We start from the raw sequence: 26,870 nt of genomic DNA, 5'->3' as shown, positions 1-26,870 counted from the left end.
CCAGGCCTTTACCCTTGGCCGTCGCATGAAAATTCGCCCATTGCGCATCTTGTGAAGTGCCCAGCATCGAGTCCTCCACCTGGGACGTCTCTGGGAAAAGGGAGGGGGGCAATGGCTGTCCATGTTGACTTCTGATGTCACACAGAACATCGATCTGAGGAGAAAATGTTTAGATCAGCATAATGGATTCACTAAGTTGTTCACCTAGAGAGGACCTCTAAGTCTCCTGCTGTTGCAAAGGCTCCGTGACCCCCACCCCCCTTCGCTTCTACTTACTTAACGTGTGGTCGCGTAAGTGAACGTGGGGCGCAACGTGCACAAAATTCGGTGCGGTTAGTCCTCTGTGTGCGAGGATGGGTCGGGGGCTAGGATGAGAAAATAAATATTTAGTTGAAACCATTGTGTGTGGTTCGTGAACCATCAGTGTACTTCCTCATTATGCTTCTGGTACCCCAACTGTGGGCCAGATGCTAACTCCCTTACTCCACCTGCCTGCCGACCCCTGACCCATACCTGCTACTAATCCCCGCTGTTCATGCCTTTATTTGCATTTCCGCCTTCGTCCTTGCCTCAATAGTGACTGACTCTTCATCCTGCAAAAAAGAAAGGCACATTTTTTATGCACTCTGGGCCGAGCCCTGTGTTCCTGACCCATTGACCACTGCTGCGTTGTCGTCGTATGCCCCCCATCATGTTCCAGTGCGTGCGTCACCCAATCCATTAAAAGCGTGAAAGCTATACAAGACACACCCTGGAAGTAAACCAATGTTACCAAGCACATGTAATAATTCATGCAATCAGTCAATGGAGGTTTTTATTTTTCTGACAGGCATTCCAAGAAGTTGTTATTAATCACCCATGAGACTCCGCTACCATCCCCTATTATAATTAAACTCAGAAAGGAGTAGGAACATATCTATATAGTGCGAACTCGACCCAAAGGTAAAGGAGGGCCTCCCATGGCACCATATTCACATCACACATTCAGGCACGAGGAGAATGAATGATTTGCCCAGAGTTACAGGATGTGGACACAACCCCGAGGCTCAAACCCTGGTCTCCAGCAACAACGTTGGCATTGTAGCCGACGGACCATTTCCCCTCCCGTCGACTTGTGGCTCAACCTAGGCGCACCTTACATTTCTCGAGATATGCCGGAATTAAGATGTACATATGTGGCAGGTAATCCTTATTTGGGATTCGCATTACCGCTTCCACAAGTATAAACATCTTTTCCAATTACAGAGAGATCAGACACCCCGGTTTTAATATAACTACACTTTAGCTTCTACCTTATTTAGGCAATTCTTGGTACAGCTGTTAGCTGATCACTCTGAATGCCGCCTTAACCTGGCCTCTACAGGCCGCGTCCGGCACCAGGAAAGTTGACTGGGAGGAAGTCCTTCACACTACCCCTGTGTGTCTGGGTTCAGGGCACCACACAGCGAACGCGGTACTTGAAGGCAAATCAACGTGGAGGTGGGGCTTCTGGGACGCGGCCCGTCGCCGCTGGCGGCCTGGGAACTTGCCGGGAGGGAGCCTGGACCTGTATTTGGTGCCCCTCGGAGCAAGGGAATAACCCGGGACGGGGTCTAACTGGGTAGCCGGCACCGTTATTGCTTGGCCCCCGGGGAACACGATCGAAATATAGCGCCTCCAGGCCGCAAAGCCCTGTAAAAAAAAACACTGTGCGGTCGGAGGCCTGTACTAACCCTTTGCTGGCCACTTGCGTGGGAGGGTGCCGGATGCATGCCCACTTCCCCGCCTGGCCCCCCAGGCCTCGACATCCTAAGCCCTCAGGCCACCCTCGGAGCAACGTGGGAGGACCTGGCTAATGCGAGATAAGGCCCACCAAACCTGCTTCAGCCGGGTCAAGAGCTAGACCTGGGGGACGGGGGGTGGTGCAGGGGATTTTGCCTGTGATCTCGAATGCTCGGGCTGCGGGAGGGCCAAGTCACGGGCTACAAGCTTGTTCAACTAGCTCCCACGTGTCCAAAGACCCCCCCCATGGGGGCAGGGGTCTGCAGGAAGCCGGGACCACCTTGCGGCGTGGGTGCGGGGAGGAGACCTAGCCCCCTAAGGGTTTGCTGCATTGCGGAGGCCGTCCATTCACCACCACATGCGCTCCCTTAGTTGCCGAAATGAAGCGCTACCCATCCGGGCATTAAACGCTTTAACCCGATGCCTCGACCCCCAGAGGGGACCGCAACATACCCTCCAAAAAAAAAAAAATCACAATCGGGCAAAATGAAGTTTTTACCCTTGTGACAAATGCTACCTTACAGGCCTCAAAGTCCCATTTATTGCAGTATTCTAACTCTACTTGTCTTTGTACGCTTTTTTAACTTGCACACGTCACTTAGTTTTTCTCCTTTCATGTACTGTTTGCTACCTCTTGTATTTTTTTTGCTCACCATTATCACTATTGCCTCATGTAATGTAACGTTTGCTTTTCTAATTTGTTCACTTGTTATTGTCTCCTCGGGTATCATTACTGTTCCTATTGTGAAGCTCTCTGACACCCCCGGGACCAGAACCCTGGTCTGCAGGGGTTCAGAGGCCGAGCACAGCCCCAGAGCTTCTCCCGCATAAACGTTGCCTTGGAGAACAGCAAGCTCTCTCCCGCCTACCCGCCGGCAGCTTCGAGACCCAGGGAGTGTGTGTGTCAGCAGGGAGGAGGGGGGCTACCTGCAGGCGATAGCCAACACCGGGAGAAGGTTGCTTTTCTCTCCGAGAAGGAGTCCCCAGAACTGGCGATGCAAACAAAACCTTTCCGCCCCCCAAGGACACAGACACAGACACTGAAAAAACTCAGATGCCCTCGCTATGTTGCCGCCCCCGCGGGATGCCTATCAGAGGTCCTGCCTGCCGCCCTCTTGGATTCTGGAGGGGGTGGGGGAGGCCTACCCCCAAATCTAAGACCTACTGCACTGCCTCCATTATGATGCATAGATCGCTGGCGCACCGTAGCCGGTAGCGGCCTATTGCCCAATGAGGATGAGGAGGCCTAGCCCCCCTGTGTGGTTCGCAGCCATATCGCCTTCCGTTTCGGTGCCGGATAGAACCAAAGTGTTAGACCTGTCTACCATTTGGGTAGTCTCCCTTAATTATTTTCGCGATCCCTTTCTGCCTCGCATTATTTTTGTCCACCAGTCCTATTTATTCTGTGTGGCTTTAGGTCTCTGGGTGTCCCACCACTGCTATTCAGTGCTGAGGTACAGGTGCGCCTTCTTAAAATGGTGGATGCCTGTCAGGAATTAACTCAGAGCTTGTGGGCCATAGGATAACATTGGAGGGTTCCAGAACCTTCCAGGCCATTCTAGTGACCAGGGCTCAGGCTATATAAGGGTGGACACTGGGCGGCCATTTTGTCACTGCTGGGCTGGCTGGAGTTAAGACAACTGCGTCTGGGGGATTGTGTCATGGGCTACTTTGATGGTTCCTAGGGGCTGCGAGATAGTCACGGGTGCTGCCCTCCTCCCTGTTGATCTGACCCTGCCTATGTGAGAAGAACTGTGCACCTAACAAACCAGTGTGACCATTCTTCAAGAAAACGTATTCAACCCAACCGCCGGTGAGCGCGGTCTTCCCCAACCCCAGAGACCTTGGCGGTGGACCCCAAGAGCATCAAGAAACAGGGGACTTTGGTTAAGATTTCTGAGGTGAAGAGTGATCTCGACCTCCGCCCTTGCCTGGTTCGGCCGGGTTGAGGTGTACTGTTGTGCCAGAGCCGTGGGCAGCCAAGAAGTCTCAGCGCTTTGTGTTCAATCTAGACACTAATAGAGAATACGCTTTATCCGGGTTTAGACCTCTGACCATGGATGAATTCTGCAAAATAGCTAAGAGTATTTCATCCGGCTCCCCTTTAGATCCCGTTCCTCATAAAATTTGGAAGACCTTTGAGACAGAGCTGTTTCCTACGCTTAGGCGAATTTGTAATCAGTCTCTTAATAGCAGTGTAGTTCCGCTGCAGTGGAAACAAGCTTTGGTAACTCCCCTGCTTAAAAAGGCCACCCTGGATCCAGAATGTCCCAAAAATTATAGGGCGATCTCCCTTCTAGCCTTTCCGGCCAAGATCACAGAGAAAGTGGTCAGCACAACCCTCTCTAACTATCTGCAGCAGCATAAATTGTTGGAGGATGTTCAGTTCGGTTTTCGACCTGCCCATGGCACAGAGTCGGCCCTGGTTACCGTGCTAGAGGAACTCCGGTCACGGGCAGACAGGAATCAGCAGCGGTTCTTATCCTGCTTGACCTGTCTGCTGCGTTCGACACGGTCCACCATGGAACTCTGTTAAGCAGGCTGGAGAAGGTGGGGGTGAAGGGTCGTGCTCTGCAATGGTTCCACTCTTTTCTTACGGGTCGAACGCAGGCGGTGTCCCTTCCTCCATGAAGGCCCAAGTCACCAGAACAGTGGGAAGTTGCCTGGTGATCATTAGGTCACTACGTAAAATTCTTCCCCTACTACCTCCTCAAGCGCGGGCACTTGTTGTACAGAGCACAGTCTTGAGTAGACTGGACTATTGTAATGCCCTCTTGCTTGAATCTCCCAAGTCCCTTCTGGACAGACTTTTGAGAATTCAGTCTATCGCAGCTAAACTTGCTCTGGGTTGGCCGAGACGGTGCTCATCTCCGGGGCCCTTGCAGAACTACATTGGCTCCTGGTGGAACAGAGAGTAAAGTTCAAGTCCCTCTGTCTGGTGTTTAAAGCTCTGCATGGGATGGGCCCGGTCGTGCTACAGAGGAAATTTGCGTGCTATGTTCCAACTAGGGACCTCCGTTCTGCCTCAGCTAGATTGGTTAAGGTAGCCAGCTTTAGGAAAGTCAGAACCGGTGGCAGAACTTTTACGGTTGCTGCGGCCAGACTTTGGAATGGACTTCCTTTGGAATTAAGACAGATCAGTGATCTTTTGCCTTTTAGAAGAAGGTTAAAAACTTAGCTTTTTCCGAAAGTTTAGCTGTTATACTGTTCTGTATTAGTTGCCTGTGCCTCTCTGCTTATCTGCCGCGTACCCCGAGATATCAGCGCCAGGATGCCGTCAGGTGACAGAGCGCTCTACAAATGAAATAAATAAATAAATAAAAATAAGATCCGCGGAAGACGCTGGGCGGGGCCGCTGAACTACTGGCCCCCTGTCGCCGAGCACGCCACCTCACGCAGTTCAAGCCGGGTCTCCACGGGGAGGCGGAGGCTGAAGCGGCCCTCAGGCACCCGGCGCCCTGGTGATCGGAGAAGTGGAGAAGTGTGGCTCAAGTGGAGAAGTGTGGCTCAATGGTTAGAGTGGCAGACCCTGATGCAGAGGTCTAGCCCGGGACCAGGGTTCAATTCCCCGCCTCTGCGGGTCTTGGGCTCAAAAATTCCACGGACCTGATAATTCTCGCCTCGGTGCCTATTCCAATCATGGAGTCCCACTTTGCAACTCTGGGCAATAGCTTGCTTAATCTTCACAACGGCCCCCACAACGCTAAGGATGCCTGGTCTCCACCTTGGGGGTGCCCAGGAGTGGACACCTCACAAGGAAAGCCAGGATGGGTTCCACAGCGGTATTCGTACAAGCGCCTTGAGACCCTTGCGGGTGAGTAGTGCGCTATACAAGTATCAATTTACATTACATCGGGAGTGAGCGCACAGAGGCCCGTCGAAGGAGGCCTTCGCATCTCCGCTCAGCTGCTACCCCCACCCCGCCTCAGGTGAAGTGGTGAAGAACCTGAGCGGGTGGACGGGGGAAGAGCGGCCTAGTCAACTTGCTTCCTCCAAAGGAATAACGAGGGCGCCATTCGGGCGCACAGGTATCTGAGGGGAAGTTCAGAGGAGGGAGGAGCAGCAAGGGACAAGTCTACAAGTAAAGGGGCGAACTAAGGAGATTGGGGGTGCCACAAGCTTTCCCTAAGCAAGTTCCACCCTCCAGTTTGTCACTGAAGGAAATTGAAGGGTAGGCCTAGACTCTAAGTTCCCCCTTTGAAATAAGCCTCCTAGAAGACATCAGAGGAGTTTATAAAAGAAACTTGTCATATTCTTCCTTTAAATATATACTCAGTCTGACTCAAAAGCCGGTTAAGCTAAATCTACTTATTAATATGTTCCTATAGATTTATGGATGATGAATATTGCCGGTTATTTGCTTAAGTGAATGTATTCAGAAACCTAATGCTGACTATCAAAAGGAAGTGTGTTGTGAAAATTCAATTAGTGTGACTAACTCTCCAAGTGAATTGCTGAAAGACCTATTCTAGTTACAGTGAAACTTACATTCATTTTACTGCCTCAATATAATCAGATAAAGTCTCACTAATTAATGACTAACAAAGATGGTGTGGTGTCATTTTTGGTGGGTTTGCACTGGGGTGTTGTAGAGTGTGTAATGCAAGCACTACACAGTCGCCTTCTAGATTTAGCCTTTCCACCCAGGACCATGCTACCCTAAATAGACCGGAAGCCCCGGGTCCAACACAAAGGTTAGCAGCCAACTGCCCTTTTATTGCCGGTATCGAGGATCGGTTTGACTAAAGGCATTTGAAATGGCCTCTACGCTGCAGCCCCGTCACTTTGCCCGTGCTTAATGCGGTGTCTATCTGTATTCCGAGGGAGCCTACCCCTCATATCTGCCGCCGTACGGGGACCACCGCCGCCGCCCGCCTGGCTGTGGGCGTGGCCTGCGGACGGAAGCGGCAGTGCGGCCCGTGAGGGCTGGGAACGATGGCAGACGTGTTGCGGGGCTCCTAAAGGCAAGTGGGAGCCCCGCGGTAATGTTGGTGCACTTGGCGGCACAGGGGGCCGGAGGCACATTGTCGGTGCCTGCCCCCTGCTGCGCAATAATTCAGCGTGACGCAGCTACCCGGATACCCGTGGAAAGCTGTGTCCTCAGATCCCGCCCACCCGACAGGAGTACGCAGAGTTGCCCGATGAGCCATCTTCTCACCCTCATACTGCCATCTTGGGGTAAGGGGGGATGGTGGGGTTGGGACAGCAATGGGGGGGGAGGGTGCTTGTGGGGAGAGAGGTTTGCCTCGCCTCGGTTTCCTGACCAGCCATGTGATGCTGTCCTGCACGGCCACCCCATTGCCTGGGGCTAGTGCATTCACTATACCTATGCACTCTCCCCCCATTGGCACCCTCTGCCATCTAGGCGCCAAGAACCCTTTGTAAACGGACCCCTGCAGGGGACCCGAGCAGCCTGCCTGGGGAAATAGAAATCTGCAGCAAGCGATACCGCACACACATGGAAGAGAAGCGGGTGGCGAGGCACGTCAAACTTAAACAGGCTAAAAAGTAACGTTATGATACCGTGGATAAGCCACACAGCTGAATCGGATCTCCAATGAGTGACCACTTCAAACCATTCTCATAGCGCGCCCTGTGCTCTGATTTGACAGTGAGAGAGTGATCGCACCATAGTTTGTACTGCTAATCATTCTCCGCATACGCTACGAATACGCTTTCACGTTACGCATCGCATCAAAGCTTCCGTGTGACGTCATGTACGGCACCCCGTACTCAAAAGAAGCAAATGTTTTTAATTGTTTAACAACATATATTTATGTATTTGATGAACATACTAACATAAGACATTATCTAGGATAATTATGAAATCCTTTTGTTTTAAGTTTCAATAATCCTATATTACTTTTAAAAGTAATTACACAAACCGGGGTGGAACGTCATGCGTACTCGCATCATAAGAGCATGGTAAGCACAGCGTAAGCGTACCAAAGCCATGTGACTTTAAAAGAAGACATTTGATTGGTTCATAACACTTCCTATTACAACTGTTGAAACTTCCATCCCATTATGATCATTCTACTTTGACTTTCTAAGAAGAAGCATCTCTTCTGAGAATCTTGTCCAATAGAACAAAGTTTACCATAATAACAGCAGTGGATTAATCTTCCAGCCATTCTTCAAAGGAATATTTTATTCCTGAAGAATCTCCAAAGAAGAGGAAAGAAGCTCTAATTTAGCAGTTTTTTACTTTTCCAGATGGGCAAAAAAAGGTTAATGCTCCAAAAGTAACCTGTAAAATTTGCCAAACAACTCTTTCAATGGGTGATCCATCTAAAAAATACTCCTTTGGCACAGCAAATATGGAGCGACACGTGAAGAACTTACACCCCAACAACTTTGCTCGAGCTGCAACACGGAGATTGAAGGACAACCCACCTGCTGCTGCTAGACCAAGCACATCAACCGCTGCACCAGCATTTTCAGCAAGCAGTCCACACCCACAAATTGATCCTGATTTTGCTAAAATTAAAATTCTATGCATTTATTGCAATAAACATTTGTGTTATGAGGAACAGTCTATTGACCTGATAAAACGCAGGAAGCAGGAGCATCGCTGTCCTCGACATTATTATTATTTTTTCATTCTTTTGTTCCTGTTGGACACTTCCAAGCCCCCTATTATAGAAAAAAATTACCCCTGGGATTTGGCCCCCCGGGAGCTAATTAAGAATAAAACCGACTTCTAGTTTACGTACGAGTACCATACGCGTACCATACGCGTACCCTGCGATGTTTTTAATTAAAAAAAATAATAGTTTTTCCGCCTAAAGATCCATGTGGGACCCCCTGAGCAGGCCTAGAGGGTCAACATGTTACTACCATGCCCCCTTTCCTTATTTTTCAACTTTGTTTTACTGTTTTCTTCTGACTCTGTGCTACCGAGGCCCAAGATGGCTGCCAACACTTCCTGGTTTGGAGTGTTGACAGACAGTTGACATCCAATCAGCATGCAGCTCGTGCTCGTAATGGTACGGATTTCTGTACGCGTGCAGTACCTCGTCTCTAGATATCGCTATGATTTTACTTTTGATTTTCTCAGGAACTACTGAACGGAATTACACCATTTAACAAAAAGCACAATCTGCGAACCAAACTTGGTGGTTTTATGCCATGGAGAACTCAGAAGGGGGGTCTCACGGGGCAGTATTGAGGCTGCACGGGCAGACGCCCCCGTTTTGGATTTGGGAGAACAATAGAGACTGTGACCAGACGCCTCGGTGTAACTTATGGAAGAAGTGTACACCCGGCCGGATTGCTCTCGGAAACGCCGGTAGCTGAGATTGGGTAGCACTCGGACAGATCTGGAGTGGTGCTTGAAAAAGCGGGCTCAGCCAGAATAGTTCGGGAGGTGAACCATGAAGGCTGCCGGATGGTTTTAGGTCGATCTGTGGTTTAAAACCTGTGTGGCTATCTCTAGGCAGTCCAAGGACAAGACTGTTTGGTTTTGATCTATTTTTGAATTTGGGAAATTACGAGGGTTCTCCATAGGTGGGAGTCGACGGGCTCCACCTTTTTGTTTGGAATATGTTGTTTTGTTATCTATGTTGATGTAAAGAGTCTTGTTAGTTCGCTATTTGTGTGTGACTGAAACTGATTGTACAACATGGCCATGTGTATGAGAGTGCTGTGAATAACCCTTTTCTTTTCAGCTAAGCGGTACCTAGACTATATAGAGAGGAGCAATGCCATGTTTTAGTAAGTTATGCTTTGGTTGTATGTGCCGGGGGGGTACGAGACTGGATGAAAGTCAGGCGGCCCCTCCGGAGGGGAGCCCCAGCCATGATCTATTACAAGCATGGAATTGCTGCGATCTTATTCAATACCCTATGGCATAAGTATACTAAAGATAATGTAGAATTACAGTGGCCGCTGACAGGCTCCTTTGATGAGAAAAAGATCCAGTATCTGCAGGACCGTCTATTTGCTAAACGCTGCAGGCAGGCCATGTTTGATACCTTCAACAAATGGCAGAAAGAAACTAAGAGAAGACGTATCAGAGCAGAGAAATTAGTGAAAATAAAGCAAGGACAGACCATAACCCAGAAAGCCATTGCTCATGATAAGAATCAGACTGAACAAAATATTGAATGTTTAGACAGACAGTTTAGATTACAGGTGGACAAGAGTTATGTGACACGAAATGAGGCGGAAGATGAAATTGAAGAGTTATTGGATGTTAGACCTCCCCCACCATATGCGCCGCAACGCATATATCCCGCTGTACCCCTACACGCGGCTACAGCACCTTTAGCCTCCGCCCCTGGGACAGACTTGTCTTTCACTCCTTTGGGTACAACTCGTGCCACGACTACCTCATTGAGAGACACGGCTACCCTTATTCCCGATGCACAACAGCCCTCGGGTATTCCCCGGGTTGTTTTAGCAACACCCAGTCCTATATGGACGTCTCAATCAGCTAGTACGACCACTGAGGACAGGGATCGTACCCCCTTGTGGGATTTGTGCAGAATGAATGCTAGACGATTATTTACGAGAGCCTCATTGGGCTATAGTGAGTATAAGAGAAGGACCCCTGACAACAGATTTTCAGATTCTACAATCAAGAGGAACCTCTGCCAGAAGAAGGACCGCTGAAGGAACTGAAGGAAGACTGCCTTGCTGTGTGCTCTAAGGGCTGACCTGTTCTGCTGTTCAACTGAAGGAGAGAAGAAGGGCTTGCTGTGTGCTGTGCCCCTGCCTGCTTGTAACTACCAAGACGTTGCTGTGTGCTGTGTCTTCTAACTGAATCTCCAAGGGCCTGAGAAGAGCTGGCCTTCTGTCCTGGAACCCAGGGTCAAAAGGTTCCCAAGCATTCCTAAGACGTTGTGATGATCGTGCTGTGTTTTGCCCTCAGTGCGTGATTCTGACTGCTGGCCGGGTGTGAAGATCGATGTGCTCATCGGCACATATTCGAGGGTGACCGGAGGACCGTGGTGCCTCCTGGCGTGAGGGATCGTCCCCAAGATCGAGTGGCCTCGTGGGTGATCTACCGACCACTTGCATCCCAAGTCCGCCCTTGCCGCTAATCACCGCCGCTGCTCAGGCTTGAAATCATCAAAGGAACACCTTCCCCGACACGGAGCTGCGGCCGAAGAATCGAAGGGGCCGTGCTCCGATTGGTTGCCGAAGAGAAGCTTTCCCCAGGCGCCGCGCTTTCATTGGCGGGCTGCGGGAGGCTCGTCCGGGAAAGCCGCAATGTGATTGGGCCGCTTTGGAGACTCTGTGACATCACAAGGGCCTCGCCTGTGGAGCCGCGCACGGATTGGGCACCGCGAGGAATCAACGTCTGAAGACGCCGGGAGCCGACTCGAGGTAGCGCTCCCCCCTCCCTCGCAACCGAAGGTAATCTGACCAGGAAGGGGAGCTGCGTCGAAGTGCAGAGAGCGCCCTGACTTTGCCGAGGGAGCCGCGTGCATCACTCTTCACCACCTGCACCCGCCTCCAGGTACTCAGGCTCCCGGCCGCTCGTTGCATGTCGAGAGCGGGCTGAGAGCTAGGGGGGCCTGCAGGGACTGCAAGACCGTCTTTATTACCGAGGAGGCTGCCTTGTATAAACACAGTGTCGGCGTGTCAGCAGGACAGCGCGGGAGATACCGCACCCTTGCTGCTTTCAAGTATTTCAACCTCTACACCCCTTTTCCTTTGTTTTTAAGACTGAGACTGAACTGTGATTCCCCAATACCTTCCTGGAATAGCGCAAACCTCAAGAAGAGTCAAGTGATCTTGTTGTTGTATTTTACCATTTGTTTTCTTTGCCTAAACTAGATAAAGTTATATTTTTAATATACTTACCTGTGTGGTTTCAGTTTGTGGTGTGTTTTAGAGTTTCTGTGTGTGTTAAGTGCAAATATTATACACATTGCCTTGGGGGATAAGCCTATCTGCTCGTGCCAAGCTACCTAGGTGGTGAGCAGGGGTTATCTACCGTGTGTACCCCTTTACACTGACTAGAAGCAAGGGTCCCCATTTGGACAAAGGTACTTACCTCTGCCAACTAGAGACCCCCAGTTCTAACATAAGGCGATTGTCCATAATAGTGGAAAATGTCATAGATATCACTACTGAGATTATGACCAATATAACTGAAGAGCTTCAGGCGACGAGGCTCGTTTCTCTTCAGAACCGGATGGTTCTTGACGTCATCTTGGCCGATCGAGGAGGAGCATGCCGGGTGATCGGCAGATCCTGTTGTGTTTACATTCCAGACTCCGCCCCTACGGTCCACTTAGCTATCCAGAAGTTGCACCGTATTGCCGCCAAAATGCACACTGACAATGGGTCCTGGTCACTGTCCAGTTGGTTCTGGGGGCTTCTGTCTACCTGGGAATTTGTTGATGATAGTTGCCGGAGCGGCTGGTATCCTCTTTACTTGCTGCCTTTGTATGCAATGTGGTCCAGCCTGTTGCTCATATTGTGCTACCAAATTGACCGCTATGATTGTCCCTTCCCCCGAGCCTTCTAAAGCTCAGATGCTCCAGTAGGAGATCCGTGAGTTAATGGCCATTGATGATGACATCTTTCAGGATTAGTATTTTTTTCTTCTTAGTTAACTACATCACGCTAAAAGGAGGGTTTGAGGAACTAAAATCTGGATTAGGCCTAGTACACGTAGTGATTCAATTAGATATTAGCGTGATGCATCTATTACTTTAGTGTAGGTAATTGAGTATTAGTAACCTCACACACATATACGAGGTGAGGGATTAATGTATGCCTTATCTCGATTATTTGTTTTAGTGCGAACAATATAAAGTAACTCGACCAGCGCCATTATGTGGCCTAGTCTGCTCACGTCAGTAGTGGGAACCTACCATTGCATTTAGAAAAGTCTTTCCCTCGAGAAATAGGCTGACATATGTAGCTAACTGTTGCTTCTGCACGTTAGGCCTGTCAAGGTTGTAGGTGGGGGTAGAATGGATAAGCACATTCCAGGAGGTGCTGTGCGAACACTCCTAACTCTGGCAGAAGGGAGTCACCCTCCTCGACCTTGCTATAATGAGCCGAACTAAACTGAGACCGCTTTGTGTTCCATATATGGTCTTTCCTTTGCACCAACCTGTGCCAACTTGTATTTTTCCTTCTTAGGTAACAGTTTCGAAATGTTACAGTATATATGTGATCTGTTGATAATGTGCCAACAGTCTTCTCGGCGGACCTCTAAGGGTTAGGTCGCGAGAGGCTCCTCTGGCAGAGTTTGTTTAATAAACGATTGAACCTTCTACACTGCCAAGTGATTGATTATTAAGAATTGGTGTTAGGGCCATTTTTATATATATATATATATATATATATATATATATATATATATATATATATATATATTTGTAATGAGAGTTTTCAAATATAAATTTCTAAAAGCAAGTTTATATTCCTGAAAGACAGAACACATGCATGAACACGTCTATAGAGAATGTGCACAACAGTAGTCTTGGTAATGACACATGTACTCCCCCCCCCCCCCCCCCCCCCACCTGCTGACTGGGGCGAGTGTAAGCCACAAGTGAGCTCTGCAGTCCCTCGCCTCACTCGGTTACTGAATGGGCTATTACAGCGTCAACTGGTGCACGTGCTTTATTTATAGTCAGAGCGTCTCAGATGGTGGGCAACCGACAGCAACGGATTTAAACAACAATAACGCAGTTTAGCGTTATAACATTTAGCTCCATTGCACATATGCACAAGGGGGAGGCGTGATCCACTTACTTTGTCTATTGAGCCGGAGAGCAGCCGGTCTAGTAGTTTGCATGGCACCACCCCATCCTTCAGGGACGATTGCAGAAAGCCCTCCGGGTCCGAGATGATCTTCTTGGATGACTCCAACACCCCCAGTATGATCAACCAGGTCACGGTCTGTTCCGCAGAATTCATAACGGCCCCAGGGCCCAGAGAGGGCCACGGCCCCAGGGAGCAGGCGAGGGCAGCCCCCCGAGATTTACTGGAACTGAAAACGGACCCCTTGCCCTGCAGTGTTTGTCCGTCTCCTCCCCTCACCGCCGCCGCCACCACCTGAAGGATTCACGCTAGCGGCTCTCCTGACAGATACCTCCTTCCTCATGCAGAAGGTGAGGCGGCGATGATCCTCGCGTCCTGTAGGTCCAGCTCCCTCAGTCTAGTTTGTAGGGCTCTGTTAGTTGGGCTATTTTGATTCGAGAATAATCGATGATGGCAGCTACGACCGTCCAGGTTAATGCTAAAACTATTCATTTCTTGGCATCCTTGTATTTTGAATAAGCGATTGAGCCATGCACTCTTTCCACTGTTTGAATTACTTTCTGGTTGGGTACAGAATCTGGATAAATACAGCAGCAGATGAATTACTGGGACCCCTTGTCAAAATGGATCAACATAGCTTTCTAAACTGTGGGATATTGAAATGTGTGCCAGAGTTATTTTTAATTTCTCACGAATAGTCCAGAGACTGCTATTTGGAAAGCACCTCTCTTCGGGGGCTCAGCGAGATTCTGCATTGGCCCCTTTACTTGTCATCTATACAAGCCTCGCAAAACACACTTAAAACCACTGAAAAGGCTCTATGCTAATCTCAACCCCCCATGCCATATATTGGTCATAAACCAAATATTCTAAGTGCCCGTCCATATTTTAAGAGCCTAACACTTGAGATGAGAAGAGTTGGAAGATTAGTTGCAGAAATTAAAGCCAAATCATTGTTTTTTTATTGCAAAACAAGCAAATCTGCTTACATTTCTTGCTTGTATCTGGAGAGGGGGGGGCTAATTTTGAATGTCTGTTATACATTGACTCCCCCCCCGTCTTGTCTTTTGATATTCTCCCTTTCATCCCCATCATCTGTAGCCCCATGAACCCTTTCATCACTGTCCACTTATACATTCCCTTATTCACACATGTTGCCCATTAGACTCGTGCCCTTCACCATCCCATCCACTCCTACTCCTGCATCCGCTGCCACATATACCCCCCCCGCTCCAGGACTTCCTCCATTGTTCCACCCCAATATCACTCCCCCTCTTTGTAAAATGAAAAAAATAAGGAGATGACATTTGATAGCTGGGTGAAATAAAAACATAATAAACGATTCATTGCTAGACGTGTATTCATTAATGAAATAAAATGAAAAAGGGTTTTATAGAGCGCAATACTACCCGAAGGCCTCGTAGCGCTAAGGTTGCTTACTTCTGGGGAAGATTGCTGAACTATGTGGAAAAAAGAAAAGTTTTAAGGGATTTTCGGAATTTTAGGAGATTGGGCTCATTCCGGAGCGCAGAGGGTAAGGAGTTCCAGGTAGCGGCAGCATTAAGGGAGAAGGAGCGTCCGCCCCACCTGGCCCGTTTAATTTTACGTGTTGTTGCCAGAAAAGCTGTGCTTGAACGCAATGATCTTTGGGGATGGTAGAGAGTGGCTAAGGAGCAGATCATTGCGGGAGCATTTTTCCACATAGCCTTATGCATGATGCACATCGCTTTAAATTTTACTCTGGCTTGGATGGGCAGCCAGTGTAAGTTTCTCAAGGCAGTGGTGCCTGAGTGACTACGGGAGAGGCCTAGCAGCAGACGTGCTGCTGCGTTCTGGGTGACTTGCAGTGTTTTAAGTGTGCTACTCGGTGCGCCCAGATATAGGGCATTCCCGTAGTCAAGGCGAGACAGGATAATGGCCTGGACCAGTATCCTGCGAGCCTGAAAAGGGAGAAGAGGTAGAATTTTCCGCAGCATGCGCATCAGCCCAAAGCAAGTGGCGGACACTATAGTGGCTTGCTGATTGAAAGTGAGGGTGTTGTCTAGCCACATGCCCAAGCTTTTAATTTGTTTTTTTGGTTCAGGGGGGGAACCCATACAAGGTGGCCAAGGTAAAGTGAGGCTGGGGTGGGCTGAGTTTCCCAGGAACATAAGTTCCGTTTTATCCCCGTTAAGTTTCAGATGGGAGGAGGCCATCCAGTCTGTGACTGCTACCAGACAGCTGCTCAGGTTCGAAGAAGTGTGGCCTGGCTGATTCAGAGCTAGCACCAGCTGAGTGTCATCAGCATAGGTCACAATTTCGAAACCAAACGGGTGAACAATCTCTGCCAATGGTTGCATGTAAACATTAAAAAGCGTGGGGCTCAGGGAGGAGCCCTGAGGCACACCTTGGTTAAGAGGCCAGGTTTTTGAGTGGATGTCACCCTCCACCACCTGGAATGTTCGATTGTCCAGGAAAGATTGTAGCCATAGGATGGCGCTTCCCGTTACTCCAAGTTGTTTTAAATGGGAGAGGAGGATGTTACTATTCACGGTATCAAAGGCGGCACTTAAGTCTAGCAGCATTATTGCTGTGGTGCCGCCTTGATCCATGTGCCTGCGTGCTAATTCAGTCACAGTCAGAAGTGCCGCTTCTGTCCCCAGTTTAGGGCGAAACCCCGCTTGAGAGTCGTGGAGCAGATGGTTCATTTCCAGGTAGGACATAAGACTGGTATTAATATGTTTCTCAAGCAGCTTAGCCACCCAAGGAAGGAGTGAGATGGGGCGGTAATTGGTCATTTTGCTAGGGTCAAGGTTAGTTTTTTTTTAACAAAGCCTTGACTTGCGCGCGTTTCCAGGTTCCTGGGACTCTTCCTGAGCTGATTGACTTATTTACGATGTTTAAAATTACTGGTCTAATGGTGTCAGCAATTTTCAGGAGCTGTCATGGGGGAGCAGGGTCTAGCGGGGAACCTGTTGTAACTTTCAGCATAAGGGAGTCAAGCAAGTCTTCCTCTAATAGTGGAAATTCAGCGAGTAAACTGCCGGTAGAGGAAGGAGCTGAATCGGTAACCACTAACTGTTGGCTGGCCTGAACAAAGGAAGAGGAGATCGTTTGGATTTTTTGATAAAAATACTCTGCTTGGGCATCACAGCGAGTTTGGGCTTCAAGAGGGTCTTGCAGAGTGGAGGGAGTACTAATGAGGGATTTTGCTATCTGAAATAGTTCCCTCGAGGAATTAGCGGAGTTAGTAATTTTTTCCTCATAGAACAGAGCTTGTACCAGTATGATCTTAGCTTTATATTTCTTGATGGCCTCTCGATGGCTACTTTTGTCTTCTTCCTTGAGAGTGTATCTCCAAGTTCTTTCAAGTTTCCTGCAAACACGCTTGAACTCTTTTAACTCTGGGGTATACCACGGAGATTTTTTGGACTTGGTTTTTTCCTTGAGAGTTTTTTGAGGGGCAACTAAGGTGGTCTGTAACCAATTGGCATAGTGAGTGTAGAGTGTATCTACGTCACCCTCAGTCAGTCGAGGGGTAGAGGATAGTAAATCCACCCATAGGTCTATTGGTAGCTTCGTCCAGTCCCTACCACTTAGTGTAGCTCGGGCGGGCGCAGAGCGGAGGCTGGGTATATGCCAGAGAAGTGGGACCAAGAAGTGGTCGGTCCAAGGGAGAGGAATTGGGTTGCCAGTGATAAGCCTCTGGTCATTACTTAGAACCGCGTCCAGTAGGTGGCCTTTAATGTGAGTAGGTTCAAAGCCCTTCTGAACAATCTGAAGGGCTGCGAGACCACTCAGAAAGGTGCTAGCTAGGGGGTCCGTGGGGTTGTCTAGGTGAATGTTCATATCACCCAAGACTGTGAAATGAGGCATAGAGACAGCTAGGTCAGCGACCATAGAAGGGAGATGATTCATGAAGTTGCCCATTTGGCCCGGGGGGCGGTAGATAAGTAGGCCAGAGAAGGTTAGTGTAGGGGAAAGGTCAAGTGCGAAGTTCATGCTTTCGCAAGAAGGAATTGTCGCCGGACTGGTTCTGCATTGATAGCAGTTCTTGAAAAGTATGCCTAGTCCTCCTCCTCTGCCCTCTACCCTGTCAACCCTCTGTAGTCCATATCCTTTGAGTAATATGGCGGTAATATCGGGGTTAACTTCGTCTTTTAACCAGGTTTCCGTAAGGAAAATAGCATCAGGGTTAATGTCCTCGAGAAGAATTGACATTTCTGTTGAATGTTTAGTCAAGGAGCGACAATTTAAAAGGAACAATTTAAAAGGGGTTCCAGTTTCAGGTCGCTCCAGTGTAGGACATGGTGTGAAATGGCAGTGGGAGCACTTTGCCCCCGGCTCGTCCGGATCCAAAGAGTGGCAACATAAAGCCTTTTGGTTGGGCATGAGGGATTTTAGTTGATTGAGGGCATACCTTATTTGAGAGGGTAGGACATCCAAAAGTGGGACAGGGGTCCTGGCCCCTGGGCGCGGACGGGCGCAGACGGGCTTGCATTAAAAAGAAGTATACATGTATAACGCTGTAAGTACCCGTGGCAAGAGTGAGGACTACCTGGCTTAATAGGGCCACGCGGGAACGAGCGAGGGATGAATAAAAACATATAGAATTCAGCTAAACGGTCAAAGCATGAAAGAAGCGCCATTTGGGCCAGGTCCCCTATTATATATCTGACGTGGGATTGCAGCCTGTGTTGTAAAACACTGTTTGGGAGCCCCACAATACGTTTATGGCCGAAGAAATCTGTTGCATCATGATTTGACAGACTGCGCCATATAAAGTCTGGAAACCCTCAGCAGGTGCCAGTCTTGTACATAATACTTCTAATCCTTTCCTGGCTAGCGGCGAGGAGAGTAGCAGGTGATAGTGTGCATATCGGGGCAAGACACAGACGGGTCTTGTGAAGTCCGTGCCCCCTGGTAGTAAGATCAACGGTGAAAAGCCTGCCTCGACCCGTATTGATGCGAGAATCTTAGTTGTGCCACACTGAACTAAAGTTGGACAGCAGTCCTTTTAAGTTGACCCCTTCTAAGGTGGATATACTTTTTAAAATCTTAAAACTCAGTGGGACGACCCCTGAAGCCATAGGTTAAAGCAATCAACTTGTTCTTGATGTTTGGGCCTCGAGGAAATATTCCAACACTGGTGAACTTGGTGATGAAGTTGGCCCATTAACAGGAACAAAGTTGGAAAGTTTTAATGAAGCGACCTCGTGATTTTATTGTTTTTGATCAGGTCATGTCTGTGCTGTTATATAGTAAATTATTACTGGGTCTCCTTCAGGATGTTTTTGTGTGAATTCCAGTTGGTTCAAAGTGAGAGAGACAGCATGAGTGAGAGAGACAGCATGAGTGAGTGAGAGAGACAGCATGAGTGAGTGAGAGAGACAGCATGAGTGAGTGAGAGAGACAGCATGAGTGAGTGAGAGTGACAGCAGAGTGAGAGTGACAGCAGAGTGAGAGTGACAGCAGAGTGAGAGTGACAGCAGAGTGAGAGTGACAGCAGAGTGAGAGTGACAGCAGAGTGAGAGTGACAGCAGAGTGAGAGTGACAGCAGAGTGAGAGTGACAGCATGAGTGAGAGTGACAGCATGAGTGAGAGTGACAGCATGAGTGAGAGTGACAGCATGAGTGAGAGTGACAGCATGAGTGAGAGTGACAGCATGAGTGAGAGTGACAGCATGAGTGAGAGTGACAGCATGAGTGAGAGTGACAGCATGAGTGAGAGTGACAGCATGAGTGAGAGTGACAGCATGAGTGAGAGTGACAGCATGAGTGAGAGTGACAGTATGAGTGAGTGAGAGCATGAGTGAGTGAGAGAGACAGCATGAGTGAGTGAGAGTGACAGCATGAGTGAGTGAGAGAGACAGCATGAGAGAGTGAGAGAGACAGCATGAGTGAGAGTGGCAGCATGAGTGAGAGTGGCAGCAGAGTGAGAGTGGCAGCAGAGTGAGAGTGGCAGCAGAGTGAGAGTGGCAGCAGAGTGAGAGTGGCAGCAGAGTGAGAGTGGCAGCATGAGTGAGAGTGACAGCATGAGTGAGAGTGACAGCATGAGTGAGAGTGACAGCATGAGTGAGAGTGACCGCATGAGTGAGAGTGACCGCATGAGTGAGAGTGACCGCATGAGTGAGAGTGACCGCATGAGTGAGAGTGACCGCATGATTGAGAGTGACCGCATGATTGAGAGTGACAGCATGAGTGAGAGTGACAGCATGAGTGAGAGTGACCGCATGATTGAGAGTGACAGTATGAGTGAGAGAGACCGCATGAGTGAGTGAGAGAGACCGCATGAGTGAGTGAGAGAGACCGCATGAGTGAGTGAGAGAGACCGCATGAGTGAGTGAGAGAGACAGCATGAGTGAGAGTGACAGCATGAGTGAGAGTGACAGCATGAGTGAGAGTGACAGCATGAGTGAGAGTGACAGCATGAGTGAGAGTGACAGCATGAGTGAGAGTGACCGCATGAGTGAGAGTGACCGCATGAGTGAGAGTGACAGCATGAGTGAGAGTGACCGCATGATTGAGAGTGACAGTATGAGTGAGAGAGACCGCATGAGTGAGTGAGAGAGACCGCATGAGTGAGTGAGAGAGACCGCATGAGTGAGTGAGAGAGACCGCATGAGTGAGTGAGAGAGACAGCATGAGTGAGAGTGACAGCATGAGTGAGAGTGACAGCATGAGTGAGAGTGACAGCATGAGTGAGAGTGACAGCATGAGTGAGAGTGACAGCATGAGTGAGAGTGACCGCATGAGTGAGAGTGACCGCATGAGTGAGAGTGACCGCATGAGTGAGAGTGACCGCATGAGTGAGAGTGACCGCATGAGTGAGAGTGACCGCATGATTGAGAGTGACCGCATGATTGAGAGTGACCGCATGATTGAGAGTGACCGCATGATTGAGAGTGACCGCATGATTGAGAGTGACAGCATGAGTGAGAGTGACAGCATGAGTGAGAGTGACAGCATGAGTGAGAGTGACAGCATGAGTGAGAGTGACAGTATGAGTGAGAGTGACAGTATGAGTGAGTGAGAGAGACAGCATGAGTGAGTGAGAGAGACAGCATGAGTGAGAGAGACAGCATGAGTGAGAGTGACAGCATGAGTGAGAGTGACAGCATGAGTGAGAGTGACAGCATGAGTGAGAGTGACCGCATGAGTGAGAGTGACCGCATGATTGAGAGTGACCGCATGAGTGAGAGTGACCGCATGAGTGAGAGTGACCGCATGATTGAGAGTGACCGCATGATTGAGAGTGACCGCATGATTGAGAGTGACCGCATGATTGAGAGTGACAGCATGAGTGAGAGTGACAGCATGAGTGAGAGTGACCGCATGAGTGAGAGTGACAGCATGAGTGAGAGAGACAGCATGAGTGAGTGAGAGAGACAGCATGAGTGAGTGAGAGAGACAGCATGAGTGAGAGAGACAGCAGAGTGAGAGAGACAGCAGAGTGAGAGTGAGAGAGACAGCAGAGTGAGACAGCAGAGTGAGAGTGAGAGAGACAGCAGAGTGAGAGAGACAGCAGAGTGAGAGAGACAGCAGAGTGAAAGAGACAGCAGAGTGAGTGAGAGTGACAGCATGAGTGAGAGTGACAGTATGAGTGAGAGTGACAGCATGAGTGAGAGTGACAGTATGAGTGAGAGTGACAGTATGAGTGAGAGAGACAGTATGAGTGAGAGAGACAGTATGAGTGAGAGAGACAGCATGAGTGAGTGAGAGAGACAGCATGAGTGAGTGAGAGAGACAGCATGAGTGAGTGAGAGAGACAGCATGAGTGAGTGAGAGAGACAGCATGAGTGAGAGAGACAGCATGAGTGAGAGAGACAGCAGAGTGAGAGAGACAGCAGAGTGAGAGAGACAGCAGAGTGAGAGAGACAGCAGAGTGAGAGAGACAGCAGAGTGAGAGAGACAGCAGAGTGAGAGAGACAGCAGAGTGAGAGAGACAGACAGCAGAGTGAGTGAGAGTGACAGCAGAGTGAGTGAGAGTGACAGCAGAGTGAGTGAGAGAGACAGCATGAGTGACAGCAGAGTGAGTGAGAGTGACAGCAGTGTGAGAGAGACACAGCAGAGTGAGTGTTCCAGAGAGAGCAGGGTATGCTTGTGCGCTTACACAGTGCACTGACAAACCGGAGCTAAAACAAAGAACAGCTGAACACCTGTCTTGGGAGCTTCATGGAGGCAGCCAGCCCTCTGTGACGGGAGCAGCAAGGAGGGGACGCCACAACCAATCAAGCGCAACTACTCACAACCTACTGTACGATTACAACACAGGCCAAAGGTCAGAGCTAGGTCTTTTCGCATTCGTAGGGTGAGCAGTGTGTGAGCAGTGTGTGAGCGTGCAGGGTGAGCAGTGTGTGAGCGTGCAGGGTGAGCAGTGTGTGAGCATGCAGGATGAGCAGTGTGTGAGCATGCAGGGTTAACAGTGTGTGAGCGTGCAGGGTTAACAGTGTGTGAGTGTGTAGGGTGAGCTGTGTGTGTGCAGGGTGAGCAGTGTGTGGGTGTGCAGGGTGAACATTGTGTGAGTGTGCAGGGTGAGCAGTGTGTGAGTGTGCAGGGTGAACATTGTGTGAGTGTGTAGGGTGAGCAGTGTGTGAGTGTGTAGGGGCAGTGTGTGAGTGTGCAGGGTACGAAAACTCAAACTAAGTCCACCACACACACACACATAAGACCACACACACACACACACACACCACCACACACTCACCACTACACACTCACCACCACACACACAACCACACACACAACCACACCATCAGTGCACACTTTTACCGGGCACAAACACCACCAGCCATCAGTGCACGCTTTCACCGGGCACAAACACCACCAGCCGTCAGTGCAGGCTTCCACCAGGCACACACCACCAGCCGTCAGTGCACGCTTTCACCAAACACACACACACACCGCCAGCCATCAGTGCACACTTTCACCAGGCACACACAACACCAGCCGTCGGTGCACGCTTTCACCATGCATACACACCAGCAACCGTCGGTGCACGCTTTCACCAGGCACACACACCACCAGCCGTCTGTGCACGCTTTTACCAGGCACACACACCTCCAGCCGTCAGTGCACACTTCTACCAGGCACACACACCTCCAGCCGGCAGTGCACGCTTCCACCAGGCACACACACCACCAGTCATCAGTGCAGAATTTCTACAGGCACACACACCATCAGCCATCAGTGCACACATCAATTGTTAACGCATCCAGAGTAACGCAGATCAAATCACAGCGTTGCATTACTTTCCCCCTGGGGTGCGTTCCATTGGTGGAGTGTGGGTGTTCCCAAGCAACCACCCATAGATTTTGGCACACTTCCAGATTTACCATTACTGGGAACCTGGGAATGCGTCGAAATGCTATGTCTTTCCAGGTGAGGTGTAAGGATCAGAAATATCTTTATTTATTTGTGTTTTTCTTCTTTCTGTGTGAGCTGCCTTCTCAGGACACATGGAAAGAGGAAAATACCTAAGAGGATTGTGTTTGTGCAGGAAGGTGCTCATTCCTGCACAAAAACAACCCTGCTTACAATGAAGGCATGCTTGCACCGTAGTGCAAGGTTGCCTGCGTCGGCTCACGGCAATTAAAAGGAAAGAACAGGAATGTGTCATATTATGTTAAATTCGACGCATTCCTGCCATTTCCCTTTCCCGCAGCGTAGCAAGGTGGCTTGCTGCGTTCCATGAACGTTACATAAATATGCCGCCCAGTTTGGTTTCTACTGAAGTTTTAAATGGAAATCTTTTTGGAAGTGTGACAGATTTCCTTAACTCCTTCCAAGATGCTAAACTGGCAAGTTTGTAAATGGTTTCCTTTATATGAATGTGCTGTTTCAATGCACTACACGTGTGTGTTATGAATTTTTATGCTGAGTTACCGGAGACTCCTAATTTTATTGTTCTTTTTACAACATTTAACAGTTATGTGTCACGCAATTGGAAATTATAATTTGTACAGCATAATGTGTGATTATTTGCGGGTTACTGTTGGTTCTGAAGTTGTTTTTCTTGCATCGCTGTTACCCCTGATGAAGGACAGTTTGCCCAAAATGCATTACCATCCACGTTGACTCATGAGGCCAGGGCTCCGTGACAGGCTGGCTCTAGGCCCAGCCGTGTCATATTGAGCTAAACGGTATTGGCTGCAGTTGGCTTCCTGGTCGCCAAGAGGGATATTGATTGTCACTGGAGAAGTGCCTCACCTCGGCCGATGGCGGAATGGTAACGGAGCGATACAAAAGGGGATGATGGACGGAGCGTTTGAGCAAATCAAACACTCACCCCCAGTCAACTGATCTGGGTTTAATCCAGCACCATTCTTGAGCCCACTCAGCCACCCCATTTCAGACATGGCTATATGCAAATCAGTCTGACCCTGTGCCTCATGGGAACAGTCCAGCCCGAACTACCAAGCCATGTCTTCCATGGACCGGAAACAAGCATGGGGGTGAGTGTTTGATTTGCTCAAACGCTCCGTCCATCATCCCCTTTTGTATCGGAATGGTAACGGGGCATGAACTATTGTGCTACAGCCAAGAAGATGCTGTACATCAAAATACATTAAACTTTGGGGCAATGGTTAAACAACTAACTTGGCTGATCAGAATTGATGCTATTTATGTGTATCATTGCTATGATCCTACTTACATAAACCACATAGTTTTGCATTGGTTGCCTGCTGTCTGTTCCTTCGCCAACTCCCTATACGTTTCATCATACAGCATCAACTGTGTTTGCATTGTTTTGTGTTCTGTCTTACAAAATGAATGCACAGAATTATTTAAGAAATTGCTCCTTGAGGCATAGCAACTCAGAAGGTATTTGAACACTAGCAACAAGGTGGTGTTTAAAGCGGTTGATTGCATTCTAGCACCCACTTTTGGTATTTGAGTGAAATCAGCAAGGCACCAGCCCTGCGCACGTTGTTTGAACAGCATACTGTTACTTGTTGTATGATTTAATGCAGGATCTAGACGATCTAGAAATAGATCTACTATTTACATTCCTAATGAAAGTGTGTGGGAAAAAAAGGACACAAATGTGAGATGTGTTGCAAGGTTGTTACGCACACTGATCCATCCTGCAGTGTCCTTAATACCCTGGTGCTTTGCAGCAGTTTTAAGATCTGGTTAGAGTTTCTCGGTGCTCAAATGGGGGTCATTTCTAATATTTGTATGTTTCCCTCGTCTTCATTGCTTGATTTTGCTGACGAGAAAGTGTCACTATTAGTCATTGAATGTCACTCATAATTGCACTGAAAATATGGAAATGTCACACAAAAGCAATCTCAAACCTTGGCAGCTATGAAAATAGGAACATCAACGAGACTGTGAAATCCTATGTGGCAATACCAATAACGTGTCCATTACTATACAATTAATTCCAAGCCTAAATGTTGTTTGTGTATTTATGTGCCCTCATTGTGTGCTTGTAGTTCAAAACCTGTTTTTTTTTTTTTTTCATTTAGGTTCTTTTGGAACACTCATTCTACCAGCAGTAAGTATGAAAGATGTACTATATCCTAAAAATGTAAATTTGGAACAGTCAAACTTGTCATTGTAATAAATTGCACTTAAGTGCTTATTGCCCTCCCGAGAGCTTATTTTAGAATCTATATTCTCGTTACAATATTTTTCCCACTAGATTAGTATTAATTTTTTTAATTGACTGTAAGCAAGTATTCAGTGTTAAAACTTAGAAGCGGTTGACGCTCATGTCTGTCGAAGAATATTAGTGGGTGTATAGGCTGACAGAAATGTGTTTGGAACTACAAAGTGACTTCTGCAGTGATTTGCACAGAGAAACAGCATTTTAGGCTAGCCACCTCAAGCTGTGTAATCATAGATACTATTTCCAGTCTTAGACCTTCATCTTCATAATTTCTTTTCTAAGAATTATTTTCGATTTGTGCTTTGCATTGATTGTTTTTATGTTTTGGAATAGTAGTGTGAAAAGTAGGAGTGCGACTACTTGAACAGAGATTTAGTTAAGTGTACTCAATTTGAATATGAGTAGAAGTACCCTAATTATTGGAGATTATCACTTAAAATGTATTTGTCGGTGACCATCTTCTATTACAGTTGGAGAGTCTCTGTCTGCTCTGAAACCAACCACACTTTAAATTCAATTGACAACAGAGACAATGAACAAAACTGAGTGCATTGTGTTGCAGCTAATTCTGGAAGCACAGCCCTCCTTCATTCACATCCTTGCAGCCGGGCCAGTCATATATTTTTGGAGGAATGGGTCAATGGAACAGAGATGCAAATTGTCATCTGCATACCTATTTCACGCTCATCTTTTCATGCCCTCAGAAATATGCCCTCTCCCCCCCCCCACCCCCGCTCCCCTCCCTCGATTCTCATCATTCTGTGCTAATTAGAGCCGTTCTTACTTGAGTGGGCTGGTGTGCTTCCTCCTTGCAATCTTTTGTGTCTGGTGATAGGTGTTGTTGCCTGATCTATGCTAACACTTAAGAAGATTTCTATTCCAAGCTCTAAATAAAGAGTTCTTGCAGACAATAACTTGATTATATTGTCACGAAAATATTCAACAGGTGTGCAGACAGTGGGTCTAGCCTGTGGGCTTCTCCTATGAGTTGCCAGTCAGGGATGGAAGGATTATCGGGCATCTTTGGAATGGGCAGAGATGACCACCTTCTTGAATTCTCCTCCTCTGCTTTTTACTCCTGCAACAGGGAGAGACTTTGAGGAAAAGAGGAATCTACAGAAGATGTTTTGGATAAACCCCTGTCTGCATAGTCCCAGCTTGTATTTATTGGGACTGTTGGACCCTCTGTCCAGGGGTGGTTGCATTGGCCTCCCAACTGATTGTGGGCGAGTGAAGAGAGCGACCTTGAAAGAGAGGGTTCCCTTGGACTCTGGCTGGTGTACCACATTCCTGCAAGGTACACAGGAGCCCTGAAAGAGGCCATGGGGCCTAGGAAGTGCAGAGCTGTCATGTGAACTGCATTGAGGGCCATAGGATGCTGATGTTGGAAGACCCTAATCCAAGAAGATTACCAGGTGCTGAGGGGCAGAAAGGCAGGCCTATATATTGTTCTTTAATGTAGAATGAGCAGTCACATACACCCCATCAAGATTTTTTTTTTTGGTAGAGTCTAGGAAACCCTAATCTAACACTACTGGTGGCTGTTGCATGTCATCAGGAAAGGAATACAGCAAACAGCATTTGTATCAGCAGGACCAGAGAAAGCAGCATGTGTGCACCTTGCACATTTGCGAACTGTCCACTGGGTCCTCAAGGCCACCAGGCCAAGTAAATCCTTTCTGCTATTTTAATTTGAGATCCCCTCCATAAGAGCCAGTGTCCTAAAAGAATGACCCTCAACACTGGCGCTGGAGGAAGGTGATGGGCAGCTGTGCAAAAGA

General features: G+C 48.4%; 1 protein-coding gene across 1 annotated transcript in view; it reads left to right on the top strand.

Annotated features, from left to right (window-relative positions):
- Positions 1–26,870, top strand: part of LOC144762794 (CD109 antigen-like) — a 771,981-nt gene that overhangs the window by 77,843 nt on the left and 667,268 nt on the right. Inside the window, exon 3 of the mRNA XM_078648064.1 lies at positions 24,947–24,975. Within this exon, the coding sequence (XP_078504190.1) occupies positions 24,947–24,975 (29 nt within the window). The remainder of the gene's footprint in view (positions 1–24,946; positions 24,976–26,870) is intronic.

Source organism: Lissotriton helveticus, chromosome 6 (assembly GCF_964261635.1).
Source record: "Lissotriton helveticus chromosome 6, aLisHel1.1, whole genome shotgun sequence".
Taxonomy (NCBI): Eukaryota; Metazoa; Chordata; class Amphibia; order Caudata; family Salamandridae; genus Lissotriton; species Lissotriton helveticus.
This window is presented reverse-complemented; position numbering and strand designations above follow the sequence as displayed.